Below are 22,335 nucleotides of genomic sequence, written 5' to 3' on the forward strand. Positions count from 1 at the left end.
TGCAAGTATTCTATGCTATTATTAACCATCTGGAGCTCAATCTTATTGGTTCATGAGGGCGAGAGGATTATTCTTGTTTGCTAATCTACTTTTCTATTAGTAGGTTATTACTCCTCATTGCCAATTGTTGAAAGCATGGAGGAATGGATTCAAACAGTGTAATGCACATACAAATTGGGTGTTTTTTTCAGCGTATCACCCCTTGTATTTTAGTTTACTTATATTTCAGTCTATTGCAGATTTGCAGTAAACACGCGCTTTTATCTTTTTAGCATGCGGACTCCTAAAGTTCCTTATTCACGCATATACTCATCTAAATTAGATTGTTAAGTAAACCACTCAAAATCTTATTTGTTGCATGGATTTTCTTTCAGATCTTATCAACCAGGAGTTTAAATATAAGATATTTAATAAGAAAAAAATATAAACAATTTTGAATGAATATATATGCGAAAACTAAGATTTCTTTTTAAAATTATTTAGATTCTGAAGCTCCCATAACAATATAAGCTTATTGGCTGTCAGGGGTTTCTCGGCGAACTCTCATGCTTCCCGAATCTAAGAGGACGAATCACCCCTCCCAGCTCGAGCATTGGGCTGAGCTAGTCTTCCCATGGCTCCCCCCACCCGACCTCGCCGCCGCCGCCTCCACCTGCGACGCCTTTCGCCGCGTCGCCGCCACAATCACCTCTCGCCGCTCCTCCGACGCTGCCCGCGGCCTCGAGACCCACTCCATCCCTTTCCGTAACACCGTCGACTCCCAACCCTACTCCTACTTCCTCTACTCTCGCTTTTCCCTTATCTGTTCCTCTTCAACTCCTCTCTCCCAGTCATGGGGAGGAGTAGAAGGAGGAATACCCACCCCGATTCCATCTTCTCTTACTACTGACCTCTCGAACCCAATTGTGGAAAACGCATCTGGATGCGATTGCAAGGTTTGTTTCAGGAAATCGGAGGTGGATTTTGAAGGGTGCCCGTGTTGGAGTAGAAAGGAGGAGGCTTTTTTGGGTTTGGGCGAGGAGTTGGAGATCATTACAGAGTGCGGGAAGAATTGTGCTTGTGGATTGGAGTGTGCGAATAGGGTGACGCAGAGAGGAGTTTCGGTTCAGTTGAGGATTGTCAAGAATCGGGAGAAGGGGTGGGGGCTGCACGCAGCGCAGTTTGTGGGGCGAGGGCAATTTGTTTGTGAATATGCCGGTAAGAGCTGCTGTGATCTTTTTATTTGTAGCACTTTTCTCTAAAATAGTTGGAATGGAATACAAAATGTCATGGCTCACGACAAATGGTATAATTTAATTTGCCACTATATGACTAATTACTTTTGTAATTTGGACAACATGAGCTTCTAGCTTCTAGTTTGATGTAAACTTAACAAATTAATCAGAAGGTTAAATCTATGCTGATGTTTATACATATCTTTCTAAGCGTAGGAGGTGACTTCTTGGAGCTGTATTCTAAAGTATCTGATAATAGGGTGCATCTGATGTCTAAAATTATCCAATTCTTCTTAGATGAGCTTTGCACTACTATTTGCCATGTTTAAATAAATTTTTAAACTTCTGCTAGCATATATTCCCTACAATGAGCAAAAAGTTGATGCTTGTTGAGACTTTTTGATTTTATTTCTCCATTTTGTAAAGGAGTTTAACTTATCAAGTGAAAATTGCCATGGTTAAGCGGGATTGAGAGATAGAGTAGCAGTATCTTTTAATTCATTTGATAATTCCTGGTTCTCTTCATTTTCATGCAAAATACAAGATAATGTATATTCTTAATTTATTGATTAAGGGAAGATAAGGCCTTCCAAAACAGTATACCGATTCTTGCTATCTCAAGTTTATTAATGGCAAAGATGAGAAGGAACAGAGTGGGTACCCCGGCTTCTGATTGTTTTGTTGTATAACTGAATCCTAGGGTTTGTTTTTCTATGAGCTATAAATTGTACAAATTTTACAAGCTGGGCTCTAGCTATATTATTCTATGGAATAAGTCATTATTGACTAGTTGCCTAGATGGCTAGACTGGCTGACTGAATTTTTTGCCTAGACTGGCTGACTGGTTTTTTTGTCATCTCTAATCTTGCGGGCTTCCTGAGGTTCGCTCTCTTGGTCCCATATATTGGTAATAGTAATACTGTTGTATACAGGTGAATTCTTGACAACAAAAGAAGCTAGAAGGCGGCAGAAATTGTACGACGAACTAGCAGCTAGTGGCAGATTCTCTCATGCACTTCTGGTTGTGAGAGAGCATCTCCCTTCAGGCAAAGCATGCCTAAGAGTGAATATTGACGCAACAAAAGTAGGAAATGCTGCTCGCTTTATCAACCATTCATGTGACGGCGGAAATCTACTCTCTGTCTTGGTCAGGTGCTCTGGATCATTGCTTCCAAGACTTTGTTTCTTTGCAAGTGCTAGTATAGAGGAAGGTGAAGAGCTTACCTTCAGTTATGGTGATGTTAGACTTAGGCCAGATGGTCTGCCTTGTTTTTGTGGAACATCTGTTTGCTCTGGCATTCTGCCTTCAGAGGAGACTTAAATTCATATTAGAACTTAGCAGTAACCATCTTGGACTCTTTGAAACTTTTAATCCCTTTGCAACTGCTGGTAGATAGAGTCGGGCATCTATCAAGATCAGTATGAAGACTTTTATGGACAGAAAGTTGTCAGGTATATTAGATTCTTTGAAACTATATACTTACATAGAACACTTTAGAAACTAAAGGTCATAAATTCCATGTTTACATACATTGAATCATTCTCCATGTTTTCATAAATTCTTTTTTAAATTTGAATGTTAAAAGCCTTCCATTCTCCACTGTCAATTAGTTGACAATGTTAAATTTGCTGTTTCTTTTTGGATGGAGGGTGTGAAGCAATGTTATTCTATCAAACTGTAATGAGGGAAGTCTAGCTCGGCTTCTCAGCGAAGAACCTGAGTGTTTCAATCACAAGGATATTAGTCTAAAGATGTGTTTAGTATTTATACATACATGTAAAGATTTATTAAACATAATTAGTGGTCATCTATGAATATTCCGTTCCTTTTTTTTTCTGAGAGAATTGGACTTTTATTTATTGAAATAGAACGAAACAGGGGAGAGTGAAGAAAAGGAAAGAAAGACAACAGAGGTATACAAGCGGAGAATGCATCAAATTTTATCCGAGAACAAAGTGGAAAGTGGGAGGACCTCCATCTGTTCAAATCTCTGGGAAAGAGCTCCGTAGATCTGAGACGGTGAGTGCTCCTTTTTGTAAGATGCTTTTGTTCTGCTCGCTCCAGAAAAACCTCACCAAAGAAGATCTAGAAAGTGGTCGGTTGCCTTGCGGGAGCACGCAGGAATTGATTTAGTTCTCCGGTGGGCCTAATTTGCAGCGAAAGCTACAGAGTTTTTGACCGAAATAGATTAATTTTTAAATTTATTATCAAATAAGATCTAATTTACTAATTAGTATTTTTTTTTCTAGGTAATATTGCTAATCGGTTTAATATTTTTATCTGATTTTAAAATATTGAACCGATCATCGTATTATGTATAAAATTAATTTACTTTGTCGCTAATTCGGAAGCTAGGCGATAAAGTTAATACTTGAATTCTAGCTTGCATATTTTGTTTAGTCAAATCACTGGATTCTTGGTCAAACGCAAAGACCTAATTAAATTAAAAGGCAAGGATAAGAATATATCCGTCTATTTAATTAACAAAAAAAAGATGAATATATCCATCCAGGTGTGCCTTTTACCTCTATGATCAACGCAAAATATATTAGCCATAAAGTCATTAATTAATATAATATGAAGCATTGACTCTGTGACTCATGAGAGGTTGGAGGAGGACCACATCAACGCCTAAAAACATAAAAGAACCATGGTCAAATTACGTTCTACTACTTTAATCACAAAAATAAAATAAAATTACGTTCTACTATAATTAAAGTTTTGTAAGATGTTAACATCTAATAAACTATCATAAGGTAAGAAACAAAATACAAATATTCTATTATTTATTTCATTTTCCCATATGTAAGTCACTAAGTTTTACCCCTGTTGTAGAGAAATTTATATATACAAAAACTATACATCTTAACTTTATTATCATTCGCACTCTTCGTTCGTTCTACATTTTGTTTTTAGTGACTAAGAATACTGAGTTAATTTTAACCTAATAATTATTAATGAGATAGAAATATTAACATCATTTTATATTTACAGTCGATCTAACTAACTAACTAATGTCAGAGTATTTTTGTGGTATAAAAATATATATGATAGGATTTGGATGATAATAAAAGCATAAGTAAAGGTGTTTTTGATAAATTTCTATACAAACTATAACATCATTAGTTTAGCTAGCTAATCTCCCCGAGTACTATGTAATAATGACATCAACTAGAAAGTGAAATGCTCCTCTAATTCGTCCTTTCCTCTCTCCTACCCTTCTTCTTTGGCTCCTATCGCGGGGAATCCGGCAGAGAGGAGAGGAGAAGAGAAGAGAGCCCCCTCTCCCGTGATTAATTCGCGGTGGCGGAGGCGATGTCGACGCCGGCGAGGAAGCGTTTGATGCGTGATTTCAAGCGGCTGCAGCAGGATCCGCCCGCCGGGGTCAGCGGCGCGCCGCACGAGAACAACATCATGCTGTGGAACGCCGTCATCTTTGGGTAAGACGCCTTGGCTTTTTGGGAAATCTAGGAAAAGCAAGTATTGATTCCTTCAAGGTTTGGGTTTTGATTTGCGTCTTCTTGGTTTGCAGGCCCGATGATACTCCATGGGATGGTGGTGAGTTTGCTGCTCTCAGCCCGATCTTTCTTAAAAAGTTGTAAGATTTGATTAGATCGACAATTTGAGGTGCACAAAGATTTGTGCTTTTGCGGGTCCAAGATGATTTCATTTTTGGGAATTAGGGTTATCTTGGTGATGTGTATTTGGGGATTTGTAAGCCCCTGTATTTCTTTACAATCTTGCTTCAAGGTTTCCAGTTTCCTGTGCAAAGATCAGTAGTTATGGATTTTTGAGAATGGGGATTGGGGATGGATGTCTAGTTGATCTTTTATGAGATAGTGTTTAGTTTCTTGGACTATTTAGACAACCATTCTGTATACAGATTGAACCACACCTAATAATGTACCCGTGCTGTTGAAATCTTGGTCCTGTTGTTTACTAACACCTCTGGTGTTTCTCCAGGCACATTTAAACTGACTCTGCAGTTTACGGAGGATTATCCTAACAAACCGCCGACAGTCAAGTTTGTCTCGCGGATGTTCCATCCAAATAGTAAACTCCTTCTCCCATGAATTAAGTTGTTATTACTGTGTTTTACCATACTTGAAGCATATTAGCACGAATCCAATTCCATTGCTGTTTTGTTATTTAGACTGCACTTTTCTAAATGAGGACTTCATTGCAATTGTCTTTAATCAGTCTATGCAGATGGAAGCATTTGCTTGGATATTTTACAAAATCAGTGGAGTCCGATCTATGACGTTGCTGCAATACTGACTTCTATCCAGGTATTATTTTCCGGTAATTGTTGTAAGAAGACTGGTTTCTTTGTTTTTTCTTCTTCTACAGCTTTTTTTTTTTCATTTTCAAACTACTTATTTGGAGACCGTAAGCCTTACTCAGGAAGAGATAATTTTCGTGTAGATATTATGTGACCAAGATTTCATCAGAGACACATGCATAAACATCAGTTGTGTAAATCATATGTTGGAAGTTCAAAACTAGGTTTTAATACAAAGTATTGTTGTTTCTATGCTCTATACCCTTACTTTAGTTTTGTAAACAAATAGACCTTTGTTTTGTATAAGAAACATAAATGTACAACGACAGTTGGTAGACTTAAAGTGTGTATAAGTTCTTGTGACTTGAGGAAAGAGGTTGAGCTTTCCCTACCTGCAAAAGTGTCCAAATAATCTTCCAGTCACAGTTAGGATGCACAAGCTTTATATCCTTATGTAGCATTGTATTTAGATTAGCCAACAATTGGATTAGTAAATTCCTCATCCTTTGTATTTTTTGGCTTCTATTTTTGGAAGTTTATTGAAAAGAATGATTATTATATAAAGCAGGTACAATATCAACCGAGTTTACAGTGCCCACTGTTAGTGTCCACTTTGTTGATCTTTCTTTTTCTGTATTAGAAGTATGCTATTTGGACATACACAAGCATTTAGAAATTGGCTGTGACTAGCAACTAGCAAGCATATATACAGACCATATTGGAATATCTGTTTTAAATATGCATATTTAGTACCTTCATTGAGTATTTGTCATAAGACCCAAAACTTTATACGAGTTTTGCTTGAACCAATAAGCTTGTCAAAAATGCCTTCATTTGAATACACACTAATTGGCTGGTACGCAGAAGAATGCACGCTTAGGAGGTCCAAGCCTATGCTCCATGCACATGCATGCGGATGTACATTTTTAGTGCACTTTCAAGAGATTGACGCTTAGAGTATAAATTGTTTATGTCTACATATGGGAAATATTTTGGATATTTTCTACTCGGGCATCATAGACTAAAGTATAAGATTTCAACTTAGTGCAATATATCATACCTAGTTTCCTCTTCAAATTTGTGAAGTCTTGTGTAGGAGTAATATTCTGAAGATACAACAAAAGACATGGAAATGTTCTCTTTGTTTTATTGAAATAATAATAATTATTACCACTATGGTTATTGTTAAATTGAACAAGCCAAGACCTAGAGCTGCAACTGGAAGGCTCTAGCCTCTAGGTATGGCAACCAAAATGAGTACTATGTATCTTCATTCCTAGACGTGTAAGATTAATTAACTTAACCACGAGCGGTGCCGTGCATTTATTTTGGTAAAGGTTGGATGGCTTTATGTATGGCCTTCATCTTCATGATGTCTACTGAAGCATTTCTGTAATATACGCATAGACGTTCAAATCACACACAGATAAATGTTGGAGGTTAGGTATAGCTGTTTCTGAAAGTTTTAAGATACTATAATCATTCATCTTGAGGATGGTATTTTTTGGCTCTTGAGTAATTAACTATATCCAAAGAAGCAAGGTCCACTTTTAACTTGAAAATGATTAAAAAAAAAAGTGTAGCACCTCCTATGACAGGTGTTTGTTGGAAAGAAAGGAGCCAGCAAACCTATAAGATATCTCTTTGGAAATCCACAGACCACAGTATACTTCTTATATACAAGGGCTTAGATACATGCTCATATACTTGATTCTTGATAGTATAAAATTGTGGGTCATGTTATGTTAGCATGTCTCTGCTTTTCTTAGTGAATTTTTTTAGAAAAAACTCTTATGGACTATGATGTTTGTGTTGGTTAGATCCTCTGTTGATTTTATGGCCGATCTGCTTATTACAATTGCCTGAGTAAATATGAAATATTTCCTGGAGAAAGAAAAACAAATTCCCCAGATAGGTATGAAAAAGTAGCAAGAATTTAGAGTTTCTCACCTCTATCAGTGCACTAGAAAACCTGATGTTTGTGAGAAGTGTAAATGAGTTTGTCAAATAAAATAAATTTGTCAACCACAGGTAGTTTATTTGATGATGCTAGTGCCTGGTAATCAGGTAGTTAGCTTCTATCTAATTCAGTACTGAAAACTGGCTGCTTTGTTAGGTTTCTATCTTTTGATGGCGTACAAATGAGTGAAGTGAAATCTTTTAGTTCGCTGCATTCAAATTTTTTAGCAACTAACATTTGTTCTTTTCTTTTTTCTCTATCTGCAGTCTCTACTCTGTGATCCAAACCCAAATTCTCCTGCAAATTCTGAGGCAGCTCGAATGTTCAGTGAGAACAAGCGTGAATACAACCGCAAGGTTCGAGAAATAGTGGAGCAGAGTTGGACAGCTGACTAATGGGTGAGCAGTATCTGCTACGCAGAGAGGTGCATATAACAATAAGACTCCCAAATATAGCTTGGTAGATAGTCCTCTTGAATGCTTATCTAGATGTCTTACCATGGGTGCACCCTTGTATCCCCATGTTGAACCCCTTTTATCCGCTTATTTTGTATGTTTCTAGTACGCCGTCATCCTTGGTATGGATCAGAGCGAAGTGTCATTCTCATATAAATGTTCCTTTATAAATTCATATCCTACAATGCCCCAGTTGATTGGTCTTTCCTAAACAAGGGAAAACTCTTGCTCAAAGGTGATATAGGCAGTCCTTCAAAAGGTGTTTGTGTTTTTGTATATGATGTTTCTGAAATTTATGCAGATTGTTCTTGACCAAGTCAGCCAGACTTAAATCTGGTTTTATCAACAACAAATTATCTGCTTAGTTTAGTCTCCTATTAAGCTATACAATGTGACGCAGCTGCTAATGCAGCAGAGCAACCGACTAGTAGCCATCTTTGCTGGTCTCCGTCTTCACCATATCACGAGAAAGCAACTGCAAAGGTTGGCATGAGAGTCGAGCTCTGCCAAAGCTGTAGTGCAGAAGGCAAGGTTCCTCAGCTAGTAAGAGGGATTCAAACACTTCATACAAAAGTTCAAACAATTAATAGCTCTCTTTTCTACCAGTATACACACACACACACACACACACACACACACACATATATATATGGCCATTGGAATGCCAAAACTAGAAGACCTTTGTCTTCTGGAATACCTAAGCTTTCTTCTCTCTCCCTCTCGAACTTCTATGCTCGTCCTTTCCCGAGTTTAAAGCTCCTGGACGTAGGACTGGTGGTAGCGCGGAAGCACAAGGTGGCCATGGAGAGAGCCCATCTTCCTCTTCCTCCCGAGTGGCACGACGAGTGACAGAACTGCTATTACAGAAACAGTATTATGTGAATTTTTTTTTTCTTTAAATAGTATTGCAGAAATACGGGGTGCTAAATATAAATGTTTTTGGTTTTTGTAACATTTTAATTTAACACCCTGTATTTATGTGAATTTTTGTTGAAATAACCTTGTAGAATAAAGGGCTCTAAATGTAAATGTCTCTAGTTTTGTAATATTACACTCTGTATTAATGTGAATTTTTGGTTCAAAATAATATTGCAGAAATACGGGGTACTAAATGTACATGTCTGTAGTTTCGGTGAGTTTTTATATAACACCCTATGGATAAGTGTGTCTTTGCTTTGAATAATATCGCATAAAAAAAGGGGGTTCTAAATACAAATTTCTTTAATTTTGGTAAAGTTTTCTTTTAACACCCTATAAATAATGAAATTTTTGTTTCAATAATATTACATAAATGCAATATTCTACCTGCGAATGTCTTTAATTTTTGTGAATCTTCTGTTCAAAACCTAAGCTTCTTCTAGCACAATTCTCAATTCTCTCTACCAAAGTAGTCATCATGGCCAATATGACCCACGAGTACTGGAGGTAATGGTAACATGTAAACATGCAAAGCGAGGATGTTAGCCTGGAACTTGATATGTTGGCCAATAAACCTTAATTAAAAGTACGCATGCCCAAGTTAAACATGTTGGTATATTGCACATTTGCACCATTACAGAATGATTGATACTTTCCCCTAGAACAATACTCTTTTTGCCTCATTCCACATCCATGGTGTATTCTGGTAGATTTATAATCTACGGGTTAGCATTTTAAGCTTACAAACGGTGATGAACTTCAACTCATTGACAGGATGAAATGGATCGAGATAGTGTACAAGTTTGGAGCAACATGATGATCTTTTGACCTTACAAATTACATTGAGACAAGAACCAAATGCTAACTAATTGAATGACGATCTGGAAGCCTGAGAAGGTGATAGAGGGGATCCTTCGCTACTTAGAGAATCTGCCCTCCATGCATCCTGGACCTGAGCAGCAAACTGCAGGTTCCAGAGCACATCCTCAACTGAAGGTCTCTGAGTAGGCTCCTTTGATAGACATCGCAGGCAGATCTCCATTACCGTCTTTAATGATTCATCGCAACAGGCCCTACTTGCTACTGGATCCACAATGCTCCTCCTCCTAGCAGCACCATCCGCTGTAATGCTTGATTTTAGCTGCGTTGAAGCCAAAGTCAAGGTGAAATTGTTGATCAGATAAGCTTATCTGATTTTTGGGATTAAATAACTCTTACTCAGACTGTCCAGTATAGAGCTATAGTAGGTTAGTTAAATCATAAAAATATTACAACATGCAAGAAGTTCCAGTAGTAGCTCAACAATAACTGTAAAAGGAAAAAAAAAATCCAACCTGATTCTTCACTATTTCCACTTCACATTGAGACGTGACTGGCCTTCCACATACAATCTCCATTAGAATTACACCCAAATCATAAACGTCAACTTTATCGCCATGCTTAACCCTACAAAGGGACATCATTGTAATTTGCAGGTGACAATTCTATTTTGTAAGAAAGTAAAGTTTGTATTCTTGCTGTTATATAGGCAACAGTTAACCCAAAGGCACATGTAATATTCATCTCTGAATATGCTGATGAGGTTTTCCCCATTGTTCTAGAAAAATTGAAGGTATCCTAATGTCCAATATATGTGTGTGTTTGTGTTTGTGTTTGTGAATATCTATAAGATTGTCAAGGGGCCACCAAGTAATGAATAAAATTGATATAAGAATTTCAATGCATGTATTGTAAGATTGCCATAGTTTCAAATTGCAAAAAACTTGTTAACTATTTACAGCGAGGATTGACGTGCCGGCTACTGGTCGGCATGGCACGTGCCATGGCATGCCTCCATGGTGTAAATTAGTTAGATCCCGCCTAAGTAGATCTCACTTATAAAGGTTCGGTAAGTGGATCATGAGTAAATCACGATCTATTTTATCATCTTCTCCAACGAGTAAAGGGGCAAACCAGTGCCCTACCCTTCTCCAACCGCTGTGGGAGGGCTTGAGATCTCCTATTGCCGTCGAACGCTGTTAGAAGCCATTTCGAAGCCATCCAAGATGGTTTTTGGTGGGGTGTTTTTGGCCACCCCATGCCACATGCCGACCTAGCATCAAAAAACAGCCCATGCAGATCGGCACGACCATCCTTGAATTTAGAAAAACATGCTATCTCTGGATATCCCCTGCAGCTTAGCAGAATGAAGCAAGCTGCTAGTTCCCTAGAAACCTCTCACCTCCTAGGATGTGTAATCATTTAAGATTGTTCACTTGAGGTGATGAAGTGTTGGACCCTAGATCTTATCATCAAGCATCTATCCTATAAAAACTTCTGAACTTGTGGGGGATAATAAGATAATATTATTTACCTATCAATAGATCCCTTAGATATGCTTGAAGATCCAGCAGCTCCAACCTGCATAGATACACAAGAATGTATATCAAACCATACGATGAAAACTTACAATAGAAGTCTGAACTCATCCTGTATCTTAAGCATACAAATCATCCTTATCTTACCTCACTTTTTGTATTCTCCGCTAATAAAGGCAAATTATAGCTGCTGATTTTTGCAACAAGGTTCTGATCTAGAAGAATGTTTGTGATCTTCAGATTATTTGCAAATAAACCAGGTATGATACCTCCGTGCAAGAATTGAATACCCTTTACTACACCAATAGCAGCTGATATTCGTTGTGTCCAAGTAAGCCGTTGTCCTGGAACTACCTCTATAGAATCACGTGTAAGAGAACTCCAAAATAAATAGAACTAGGTGACATTATGAGAGAAAGCAAGATTTATGAAAGAAATGATGACAAATTGAAACTTACGTGAAATGTTGCTTCTCAAAGTTCCATTTGAGACATGTTCAAAGATGAGAAACAATCGACTGACTGTGGAATCATCAAGGCAATATTCAAAGCAGTGCCCAAGGGCACTGGCTAAATGCCGATGTCTAAGCTTTGATATCAGCTCAATATGACGGCTGAGGTTTTGGGAAGACTGGCTCTTTTTAACTTTCAAACACCTTATTGCAACTAAGGAACCATCGCTAAGCCTGCCTCTGTACATCTGGAAGTACAGAATAATACTTTCTTAATATCATGTGAACAACTATTGAAATATTTTACATTAATGGAACAAAGACTCTTCAAGTAGCTGCAGATGAAGGGACATAACGTGTGCTATTGACGAGGTAATGCAGTTAAGAAAGTTTATGAAGATCTTCAATCCGCATAGAAAAAAGATAGCAATTCAAATTTATCATATACAGGACACCATAGTGATGTTAATAGAATAAGTTTTTTGGTTACCAAATTTCTACGTGTTGTTTCTGATAACTAGTAGGTTCAGAGAAACTAAACATCATCCCAAAGTACCTCATTATAGAGTCTTCAGAGAAAGTGAACATAACTGTTTGCAAGAATGTATATAATAAAAGAGAGCAAGTTTGAACTCAATTTGCAGCAAGTATTAAAGAAAGAAATGTATACCTGACCATGGGAACCTTCTCCCATGAAACTTGATGCATCAAAGTTATTTGTCGCACCTTCAAGCTCCTCTAAAGAAAATGTCCGATAAGATGGAACACCAAGTGCTCCCAGCTTCATTGTCTGAGTAATGTACCCTTTGTTTAAAAAAGAAAAGTAAGAGGTCAAAAACATTTTAAATGAGTTAAAACCTGTAAACCAGAAGCTTGAAAATCAGAAGTAACTTCCAAATATATTAATTCTTTTTAGGATTAATATGTGAAGTACAATTAGTCTTGCACAGGTAACCACGACATTGTTACAATGGCACATCATCAAAAAGAAGTATAAAGCAACTATATGCAGCTAAACTTGTTAATCATTAAAACCAACCTCTACACTTGCAGCTCAAATTCTCACCCAACTTTTTCATCTTACTTTTAGCTTAATTGTATATGAATCCTTCAACATGAAAACTAGATTAAAAAGTGGGCATAAGAGAGAGAGAGAGAGAGATGTCATACTTGCATCAGCCAGCAACTTGGTAGGATACCCATTAGAAGCATGCTCTATTAATCTTCTTGGAGGTCTCTGACTTGCTCTTCTCATATTTGCTCTTCTCAGCCCAAGAAAGACCAGAAGACCAACGACCAGAGCAAATCCCACAACACTTCCCACAACACTAACCACAATTATCCCCTTGCCAACTGTTCTCTTCTTTTGTTTCTGAGGCAGTATCCCCACAGCCAAAGCTTGGTTCTGGCAATAGGATGACGGATGCTGACTAGAATCTGCATTGGCCAGACAATTTGCGGAAAATAGAACCACCTTCTCCTTAGAATTTGCACTCAGGCAACTAGGCAAGCTCCCGGTCAGAAGATTCAATGACAAATCAGCAAACTCAAGATTCTCACTGCACGACATGTTCTGGGAGAGCATCCCAGTGAACCTATTTCCGGCTATACTTAGATAGTGAATTGAAGGCAGAGACAACAGTGACGGTATAAATGGACCAACAAATCTATTGGAAGAGACATCCAACCACTGTAGCAAAAAAAAGGAGCTCATTTCAGCTGGAAGTCCACCACTAAACCTGTTTCCCTTCAGCACAATGGTCGCCACCTTCCTTGCCAATTTTGGAAATCGAGGTCCAAGGGAATTGTTCTCCACATCAAGTACTTGAAGGTGTGTCAACCCACTAAGATCAGGCAAATCTCCAGATAAATTATTAGACGAGAGCACAAGTGTCCTTAGAGATTTCGTACTGCCTAAAGAATCAGGTAGAGGCCCAGTTAAGTTGTTGTTCTTAAAGCTCAGAACTGCCAAGAGTGGGAATGAATTCAACCAATCCGGGACTCTGCCACTAAACCTGTTATCATCAAGAATTAGAGTCTGGAGGTTCCTTAGATGAGAAATTTGTTGAGGAATGCTTCCATATAAGAAGTTGGAGCTCATGTTGACTATCTCCAGTGACGATAACCGAGAAATCTTCGCCGGCAAGGGACCCCATAGGCCGAGAGAGGTCAAGGTAAGAACTCTTAAGTCTGGAAGTCTAGTAAGAGTAGTGAAGAAGGAGTCAATAGAGAAGCTCTTTGGAAGAGATGGAGAGCCCACATCACCAAGTATATGCAGTTGGGTTACAGTGTCCTCATAGCAAACTACTGTCACCGATGGACTTTGATCACCATAGCAGAAGTCTGTGTAACTATGCCAGCTACTAAGAACAGATGGGTAGTTCAAGAGATGCTGGATTCTAAGTAGAGACCATGCTTGCGAGGATTGCAGCTGGGTTGTAGATGGGATTGAGATCAGAACCAGAATAAGGATGAGCAGATAAGAAGGATAGCTTCGGATGTCCATTGGATTCCTTAAAACTCTCACAAGATCCTGCCTTTCTATAAAATTACAACAGAACAAGCAAACATTATCACTTGGGTACTTCCTATTTCCACATATATTTTCACTTGGTATGATGCTAACAACTCGAGCAGTGATCAGGGAGTAGCATACCTTTCTCCACAGAGCAATGCAGCTTTCACTTCTTGGGTTCAAATCCACAGACAGCAGCTATTCGAGTGACTAAAGCTGCATCTCAAATCCAAAACCAAACTCCAAATACTTGGGTTTCAGAATTAACGGGAAAACAAACGTCATTCTCTCTCTCTCTCTCTCTCTCTCTCTCTCTTTTCCTTTGTGTCACGGGTGGGAGGGAAGCGGAAATGGCCAAATGAGCTCGATGCATCGAGCTGGAAATAGACAGGGGCAATAAGACAAGTGGACAAAGCCCACACTGCTCTTTTTTCCCCACCATGACGAAGATACCATTGTCACTTGTCAGGATGAGTTGGGTTTCTCTCTTTCTTTTTTCCTCTTCTTTTTTCTTTCTCTTTTTTTTTTTTCTTTTCTTTTATCTTTTTATCCTGCGCCACCATTAAAGCTAATGGAAAGCAAAAGGAGAGCATCTTTCTCTATACCCCTGCTCGATTTAGTTCCCTTCTACCCACTCAGTGATCGCCATTACGTTCCTTCGCACTTTGTGAAGCAGACACTTCCGCGAGAGAGAGAGAGAGAGAGAGAGAGGTGAAAGAAAGAAAAAGTAATTTTTATTTCTTACAATGTTTCAGTAAAACTTACTCCTCATAATGCCTTTCTTTTTTATTTTTCCCATCCAAACGAAATTAAATAGTCCATTTAAGTTGCTTTCTCTTTACTTTTTAATGTTGGAAGTTATTGGGGTTAAAATAATCTATCTGTCGTCTAGATTTTGGAGAAGGTCTTGGTGGTCGGTGTTACTGAGTCGTCTTTCTTCGCGCGCTTTTTGTTTCTATCACATTGACGAAAATGCCCCCATTAAAATACTTAAATAGGTTGGAATTCCTATTAACTGTTTGTTTAATGTGAACTGGAGACGCACGACCGTCCGATCTTTGGAGCCCATTCTTCTGACGGTGGGAGATGTGTTATGGAGTGGGGAGAGGTGCCCACGGACTGGAGTGGACTGTTCTAAATCTACGACTCGAAAGACGCGTACTATCCTGTCAACCCCTGTACGATAACCGCAGCATAGAGCTTTCAAATCTCTATTAGAGTAACTAAAAGAAACCTCTCTCAATTATTACAGATCTATTTTAGAGTATCGCATTATTCTAGTATTAAAATGAATTACAGCATTTTTGGGGTAAAATAAAACTCTGAATTTTGTGTCATTTTCTGAGTCTTGGACCCACTTCTGCACTAATAACATAACCATCGGAGGCTGCCCCCTGCTACCCAAAATCCCAAAACAGTGCCATAACATTTCACATCGCAAGTAAATTATTAACTAAATTACTCTTAATTATTTTTTAGGTCCGGGATAATTAATTCTTCTTACATCCTCATTAATGGCTTACTAACACAATTATAATTTGACGTGGGTAAGTTAAAATACCAGCTAGAAAACCAAATTCTAGTTTAGAAGTACGCTGCAGTAGTAGAAAGTAGAAAGGTTAACCATATCGAAGGTGATCCGACACCTACACCTAGTCGGTGTATAAATAAAGTACTAATATGCAGCAAAGAGAAGGCCAGGAGCTCACTAACCTCCGTGCTGTGACGATGAGAATCTACCAGAAAAGATGATGAGATTCTGATCTGATGGGTGGGATAGAGTACGCTACTCGGTCGGTCTGCACTAGCTGGCCGCCACGTCTGCATCTACTGGAAAAGAAAGGAGCCTTGTTCTCCGGTGCGACAGTTGGCGCGGGACCACGACTCACGGCCCACATAGTTCAAGTTCCCTTGGGGAATGTCTGTAATTGAGTCAGTATTTCTCTCTTTATATATAATAATTAGAGCATATTGACACAAAATAAACTCGGGCTCGAGCTGACGCTCAAAAATTATTTATTAATATTATGTATATAAGTATATTGATAGTCATTAGCGTAAGTATTAAAGCTATGTCTAGCTCAGCTTGAGTTAGGTTAAAGAATAAGCTTCTATCAGTCTTAGGCTGTCAACTCATTTATACACCAAACTAATAATGGGGCTAATTATTTCTACTCTATCCAAAAGGACTCCATTTATCTCATAATGACCCAATGCGTCCTACTTCATTTTCCCAAGACTGAACCCGGATTATAAACACTCTATAGCATTAATGACTCTTTCACCAGAGTACCACCTTAGTGATATATAATTTTTTTTAATATTTTCCTTCTTAATCTTCATGATGTGGCAGTACCCTTGGTAAGGAGAGGAACAACTAAAATCACATCTCAATTATTTTGGAGCAAAAAGGGACAAGATTTTGGTAGCATTTTATGAAGCAAATTGGTCTTCCCAGTTACTTATAGCAGTCAAATCGTCAGATGGCTTATTCACGGAGGAAGATTCTCGCTGTCTACTAGAGGTTACGAATTCCCGTCATCATCAGAAAGTCTCTATTCTCTAGGCATCTTATCAAACAGATTAATTGCACAACTTAGTTTACATGAAATATTCTGTAACTTGGCATCAATGATTTAATATGCTACAGGTTCGACACACAAAGCATGTTCACTATTTTGTTTAGTGTCTACAAGTGTTTGGAAGCGTAAGACTTGCAAAAGACCCATGAAATAATCAAGTGGCATATATTATAGCAAAGAGATAGAATCGTACATTTCTCACTATCAATATAATACAAAGATGCCTCAACAATGTTGTCAATAAAGAACTCTCATAATATACATCATTCCATTCTAAACTTCTGAGCATAGCTCTAGACACGATCTATTTCGTTGTCTAACGAAAGAATCACTGAAATGTGCAGATCACATGCTTTTGTCCTATGATACGAGTAGGGTCCAACTGAACACCAATGTTGAGGAAAAACTAGTAAGCGTGTGCATGATGATTACTCTCTGAACAAAGAATGCATCACAAATTAGAGAAAATTATAGACTCACATGGATTTAGAAGTTAGAGCCCTTCAATCTTCAATTAGGTATCGGTTTCTTCGCGCCCCAAAAGCAAGTCTCTGGATGGGAGAATGAAAAAAAAGGACAATTAGATAAGCCATTGCTGGGGCATATTAAAGAGTTAATAATAGAAGACTGATTAGAACATTAGAAGTACAAGAGAGATGGAGGTTCCCAACTGAAAAAATTTGGGAGTAAGCTTTCAAGCCAGTGAGGAATCGAATATAGGTCGGCTTCATGGATTGGCTGCTGGGGACCGACCTGACACAAGGAACAAGGTACTCTGCGACCTATACAAAATAGCAAGAATATAAGCATATCTAGTTGTCCAACTACCTAAATCAGCCAATCATGAGTAAATTCCCAGGGATGATAGATACATAATTGAAGTAATGTCCTTCAAGGTCGAAATACATGAGGATTCAAGTTCACCAGTCGACAAAACGGAGAATCAAAAGGATACCATAATGCACATCCCAACTAAAACAGCAGTTGATTTCTCCCGAAATTAAAAGAAAAACTAAAATAGCAGTTGATGGTTAATAAAGCTAGACAACATAATGAGATATTTTAAAAGCAAGATCACTTTTTATTAGCTTCAACTAGGTAAATTGCTTCACATTGGTCCAAATCCAAGCTAAGATGATATGATGCTAATTAGCAAAAGATTATGAGACTTTAAAGTCTTGTTATATTTAAGTTTAGAGAACCCCCTGAATTAGTCTAGAGACTCTTAAACTGGTCCAGGGACCCCTAAACTGATTCAATAATTAAACATATTTTTATTTTTTTTTCATATCTAAATAAGTATACTTTTTAAAAAATTAAAACTAAAAAATGAGGCTAACTAATCGAGTTTGGGGCTTAGCCTCAAACCAAACAAATCCTAAGGGCCCAACAACTAAAGCTACATTAACCCATTAAAATCCCATCTCATGAGAATTTATTCCCAAAGGCACAAGTTTAATCAAAACCGTAAGCAGTGTAACTTCTTGTAGTAATTTCAAAAAAGTGTCCATAGAATTGTAGATCCATTAGTGCCTTTGTTACTGGTGCATTCTTGAGATTAACCAAAATAAGTAAGATGTTATTTGTGAAGACAGGATATTGAAGTACTTACCACATCAGGCGGTTCTGCTAAGATATTAATGAAAAATTTGGCCTGTATATTCAACAATATGTTTACCATTGTCAAACACTATTTTCTGACAAACAAAATGGCAAAATAAATAAGAGTGATTGATGTTTTACTTGTTTTGTGTTGGCCCCAGACATTAGAAGATCAGTAGTAACCATGCCTGGCTGCAAAAGGACGACTTTTGATGAAAATAATTATGGTTGACAAGATATTTGATCTCATCATCAATTAATGCATGTGAATTCTGGCAACTCTATGTACCAGAACAAAAATCTAAGCAATTGATAGGATAAGTGCAATTACCGATAAGTTGTGCACCATGACATTCTTTAATTCATTCATCTGCAGTTCTGCCTGGAATTTAAATGTATCAATTGCTGCTCTGTATCTCTTAGTAAGCACCAAAATGACATGAAAACAGATGTTCTTGCAATTGAGACCCAACAGACACGGATGTGGATTATAAAGAACACATCTAAGAAACAAAATTATTATTTTCGTACACCTTAGAAAGTATGTTATTCTTCAAAAGTTTCAAAATGACTCCTCACAACCAAATCCTTTAGATCTGTGAAACCATTTTGAGGCTTTTTTTCTGTACTAACAGAATGTGCAGAATGATTCCAATTACAGATCCCAAGGGACATGTCACGATTTGTTTTAACATTCACATGCTGAGAAAGCAAGAGAGAACAACATTTTGCTCAGAATGTTGGCACCAAGGTACACATAGACTTAATGACTATACGTTGAACACAAGTTTAAGTTAAACTTTAACACTTGATAATTATATCTCTGATCCTGACAATGATGATCAACATGATAACAAATGCAGGTTAAGGTAACTCAGCTTTCATATCGCTTTCAACATCCTAATCAAGTTATCATGGCTATCAATATCCAATGAACACTCAAGCATCAAAACAGCTGAATACTTCTCAATTTGAAGAGTTGAACCTTCATTCAGAATATAAGATTATTTTAAACAAAAAAATATAAGAGAAAAATGGAAGCAAAAAATTCACAGTGTTTCTAATGATGCACCATGATACCTCAAGTGCATCTCTATACATTTACAACCGAAGGCATTGATACAGTCTCTCGGGATCCAGGAAAATTCAGGACTCCAACAATGGTTCTATCAAATGGAAAATAAGCCAGGACCTAAACTACCTAAATTCTATGATAAGTTATTTGTGCTTTGAAATTTATATTGTGAGTATGAACAAATTCAAAAGCAACTAATGAGCAGATATTCAGTGATATGTTCCATCTTTTATGAGTATGATGTTTACCTGTAGAGATTTGGTAAGGTGCACGACACTGCGCTTGGTTGCACCATATGCAGCAAATCTGCAGATGGATCATGTATCACAATCCAATTAATGCCTTTGAAAAGCTAACCCTAGAATTCATGGCTCTTCAATAGACAAGTAAGAGGCACATTCTTATCTTCATATAACTTGGTAATTGAGAACTCATAAAATGAATTCAGAGAAACATACAATATCTCAGGCCATTGATAAACAAGCAATTGACATAGTGGCTGTACAAGGAATTAAAAGCATAACAAGATAAGGAGGTTCATATGCAAATCTAAAAGATAAATGAAGTTTGATTCCAACTTAATGAACATTAGATGATAATAAGGTATAAACTAATAAGGTGTTTCAAAAAATGAATCAAACCTAGGGGTTGGCCTTCCATCAGAACCAGCTCCATCAATATTAAATACGTGACCACCTCGGGGCTGGTTTAGCATCATATTTATTGCCTACAATGTCAATAGAGATATCAAAAGTCAAACAAAATAGAAATTATGTTAGTATCCTGCTTTAGTACTACATTACAAGTTATACGATACCATTACCTCACGGCAACATATCATCAGACCAAGAGTGTTCGTGGTAACGACTTCCCTGAAAACAATAGCAAATGGATCAGTTAACGACCAATAATGCCGTGGCGACTAACAGGAGGAACTGAACAGATATCTGATTATACCAACAAAATCTTACATGAGATCTTCATCTGAACTTTCTACCAATGGTTTATAACTGTATGCATTTGATCCAGCATTGTTGATCTGTGCCATTTATCAAAGTAAACAAGTAATGCATGGGGAAAAAGAATGCTCTTCTACCAGAATTGTAATTTAAATGTCTAATCATTCAGCAAGACAAATGAAACAAATAGTGCCACTTGCATGGTTCATCAAGGACCATGAGCAAGAGTTCAAGGAACCATTCTCAAGCCTACTACATTTGAGTTCTATATTGTGACTGCAATTAGCTTATACTGAAAATGAATGACCCGAAACCAAATTTAGTCAGTTTGAGAAAGAAGAAGGATATGGGTGCTGAACTTACCACCTTTCATGTCTCCAACATTTAATCATTTTCATACTAGTAACACATCATCAGACATGTCTAATTTGCTAAGTTTGCACATACTAATATGACCAAATAGTTAATGAGATTGGAACTTAATAATTCAAGAAGTTGGCGATCGTTCTTAGCATGAAAAATGCTGCAGCCATTTATCTGAATGCAACACACAATTACTTTATTGGAAGGGAGACTGCAGGGAAAGAAGGTGTCTAAGACAAACTAGTGCATTCTTGCAGAAAAGTTATAGAAAGTCTGCTGATTATAAATAGAATAGCACCAAAAGAACCAGTTTGAACATTAAGTACCCATATATCAATGTATTTCAGCTTATCCCGTGCAAAATTAACTAGTGCCTTGACATCCTTTCCTTCTCTAACATCACAGGTAGTTCCCTGCAGCAATTGGAAATAGTAACTTAAGAATATAAACTTCAAGTGAGTTAAAAAGAGAGAAACAAAAGCAGCTATATAGTAGATACCCACACATGCTGCTCTCCAAATTCCTTTCTCAAGCTCTTGACCGCTGAATCTACACGTTCAGCTGCACAAGACAAAACAATTGTCAATGAAAGTTTTACTGGCATTATGGGAACAATTTTTTCTATAATCTCCTTGCTAATAGTGATAATATCTGGAGCCTTCTTTACTATATGGTATAAACCAATATAATCATAAATCATACTAGATAATTAATAAATGACAATTGAAACCTAGCTACAGACAAACCTGATCTTGAGCATATTACAACATTGTCACCTGCCTTCAGAAATTCCTTAGCAAGTGCATATCCAATACCTGTGTGTAAATAGAGATCAGAGCATTAAATAGAAGCAACTCAAACAGAAATCTGCCAATCTTCTCCTTCTTTGTTGTGCATAATCTATTAATCACAAGGACACACTTTCTATTTTTCACTTCTCGACAAAAAATAGTAAAAACTGTTCAGGTCTACGAGATCATAATAAGTTACACCTTATGACAAGTTCGAAAGATAAAATTTACTGCTAATATTCACATTAGCTGCACCATAACCTGCTCAGGAAGAAGAACACTGCGTACCAAAACATAACAAAAAGTACTAAATGCAGTAACTGGAAAGGGTTTGACGACCTTTAGTGGAGCCGGTGATCAAAACATTATAAGGGGGGACCATGGGTTCTCTCCTGTCGATAGATTCCGCCCTGATTCCATTTGGATTCCGGTACGGGTGCCCTAGATTCCGGCCGGAGAAGACGACCAAAGAGCCGAGGCGCCACGCCCCAGTACACGTACCGGTGGTCGGATTAGTCCTACCGGTTCGGATGGCCGCAAGGGCGCCGTGGCGGCCGGAGGTGGAGAGGGAGATGGCGGGAAGGGATAGGGACGCCATGGAAGCGTGGCCACCAGAGTGTGTGTGGATTATGATAATAGAATACATTTCCAATTTTATCCCTCTGCTTTTTAAATTTCTTTTTAATTTTATAGAAATTTGTATTTTAGCCCCTCTTTTAATTTTCGGATATGCAATTATGCAAACCAACAGTTTTTTTTTTTTTAAACTATTGTTTGTAAAAGAATGGGATAGAAAACAGGATCTGAAGT

General features: G+C 37.7%; 4 protein-coding genes across 11 annotated transcripts; 2 read left to right on the forward strand and 2 right to left on the reverse strand.

The window, feature by feature from the left end:
- The first annotated feature begins 85 nt into the window (after positions 1–85).
- Positions 86–3,379, forward strand: LOC140763485 (histone-lysine N-methyltransferase SUVR3). Of its 3 annotated transcripts, none has more exons than XR_012104832.1 (3): positions 86–1,197; positions 2,147–2,666; positions 3,084–3,379. XR_012104832.1 is itself a non-coding variant. In XM_073101692.1 (3 exons), the coding sequence occupies exons 2-3, from the start codon at positions 546–548 to the stop codon at positions 2,533–2,535; spliced, it is 1,041 nt and encodes a 346-aa protein (XP_072957793.1). In that variant the 5' UTR covers positions 86–158; positions 526–545; the 3' UTR covers positions 2,536–3,051. The 3 variants fall into 3 exon arrangements, 1 of the variants encoding a protein (XP_072957793.1); XR_012104833.1 differs by having other exon boundaries at positions 3,094–3,378; XM_073101692.1 differs by lacking the exon at positions 3,084–3,379 and having other exon boundaries at positions 86–158; positions 526–1,197; positions 2,147–3,051.
- Positions 3,380–4,406: 1,027 nt separating this feature from the next.
- On the forward strand, positions 4,407–8,104 carry LOC140763805 (ubiquitin-conjugating enzyme E2 2-like). Its single transcript, XM_073102159.1, has 5 exons — positions 4,407–4,655; positions 4,748–4,773; positions 5,179–5,268; positions 5,416–5,504; positions 7,724–8,104. The coding sequence occupies exons 1-5, from the start codon at positions 4,531–4,533 to the stop codon at positions 7,850–7,852; spliced, it is 459 nt and encodes a 152-aa protein (XP_072958260.1). The 5' UTR covers positions 4,407–4,530; the 3' UTR covers positions 7,853–8,104.
- A 1,294-nt stretch (positions 8,105–9,398) lies between these two features.
- On the reverse strand, positions 9,399–14,436 carry LOC140762141 (probable inactive leucine-rich repeat receptor-like protein kinase At3g03770). Its single transcript, XM_073099761.1, has 8 exons — positions 14,295–14,436; positions 12,809–14,179; positions 12,309–12,442; positions 11,646–11,886; positions 11,335–11,543; positions 11,184–11,230; positions 10,165–10,276; positions 9,399–9,971 (listed from the first exon to the last, which is right to left on the reverse strand). Exons 2-8 carry the CDS (start codon positions 14,142–14,144, stop codon positions 9,696–9,698), a joined length of 2,355 nt encoding a protein of 784 aa, XP_072955862.1. The 5' UTR covers positions 14,145–14,179; positions 14,295–14,436; the 3' UTR covers positions 9,399–9,695.
- Positions 14,437–15,927: 1,491 nt separating this feature from the next.
- On the reverse strand, positions 15,928–22,152 carry LOC140762143 (chlorophyll(ide) b reductase NOL, chloroplastic). 6 transcript variants are annotated; one of them, XM_073099764.1, is made up of 14 exons: positions 21,865–22,152; positions 21,481–21,549; positions 21,234–21,295; positions 21,061–21,147; positions 20,384–20,451; positions 20,236–20,284; positions 20,054–20,139; positions 19,661–19,718; positions 18,669–18,719; positions 18,479–18,529; positions 18,348–18,389; positions 17,407–17,517; positions 17,216–17,286; positions 15,928–16,063 (listed from the first exon to the last, which is right to left on the reverse strand). In XM_073099764.1, the coding sequence occupies exons 1-13, from the start codon at positions 22,121–22,123 to the stop codon at positions 17,239–17,241; spliced, it is 1,041 nt and encodes a 346-aa protein (XP_072955865.1). In that variant the 5' UTR covers positions 22,124–22,152; the 3' UTR covers positions 15,928–16,063; positions 17,216–17,238. The 6 variants fall into 6 exon arrangements, with proteins under 6 accessions (XP_072955865.1, XP_072955869.1, XP_072955864.1 ...); XM_073099763.1 differs by having other exon boundaries at positions 15,937–16,075; XM_073099762.1 differs by lacking the exon at positions 15,928–16,063 and adding an exon at positions 16,887–17,117.
- Between the last annotated feature and the right edge of the window lie 183 nt (positions 22,153–22,335).

Source organism: Typha angustifolia, chromosome 7 (genome assembly GCF_048772165.1).
Source record: "Typha angustifolia cultivar Huaian chromosome 7, ASM4877216v1, whole genome shotgun sequence".
Classification (NCBI taxonomy): Eukaryota; Viridiplantae; Streptophyta; class Magnoliopsida; order Poales; family Typhaceae; genus Typha; species Typha angustifolia.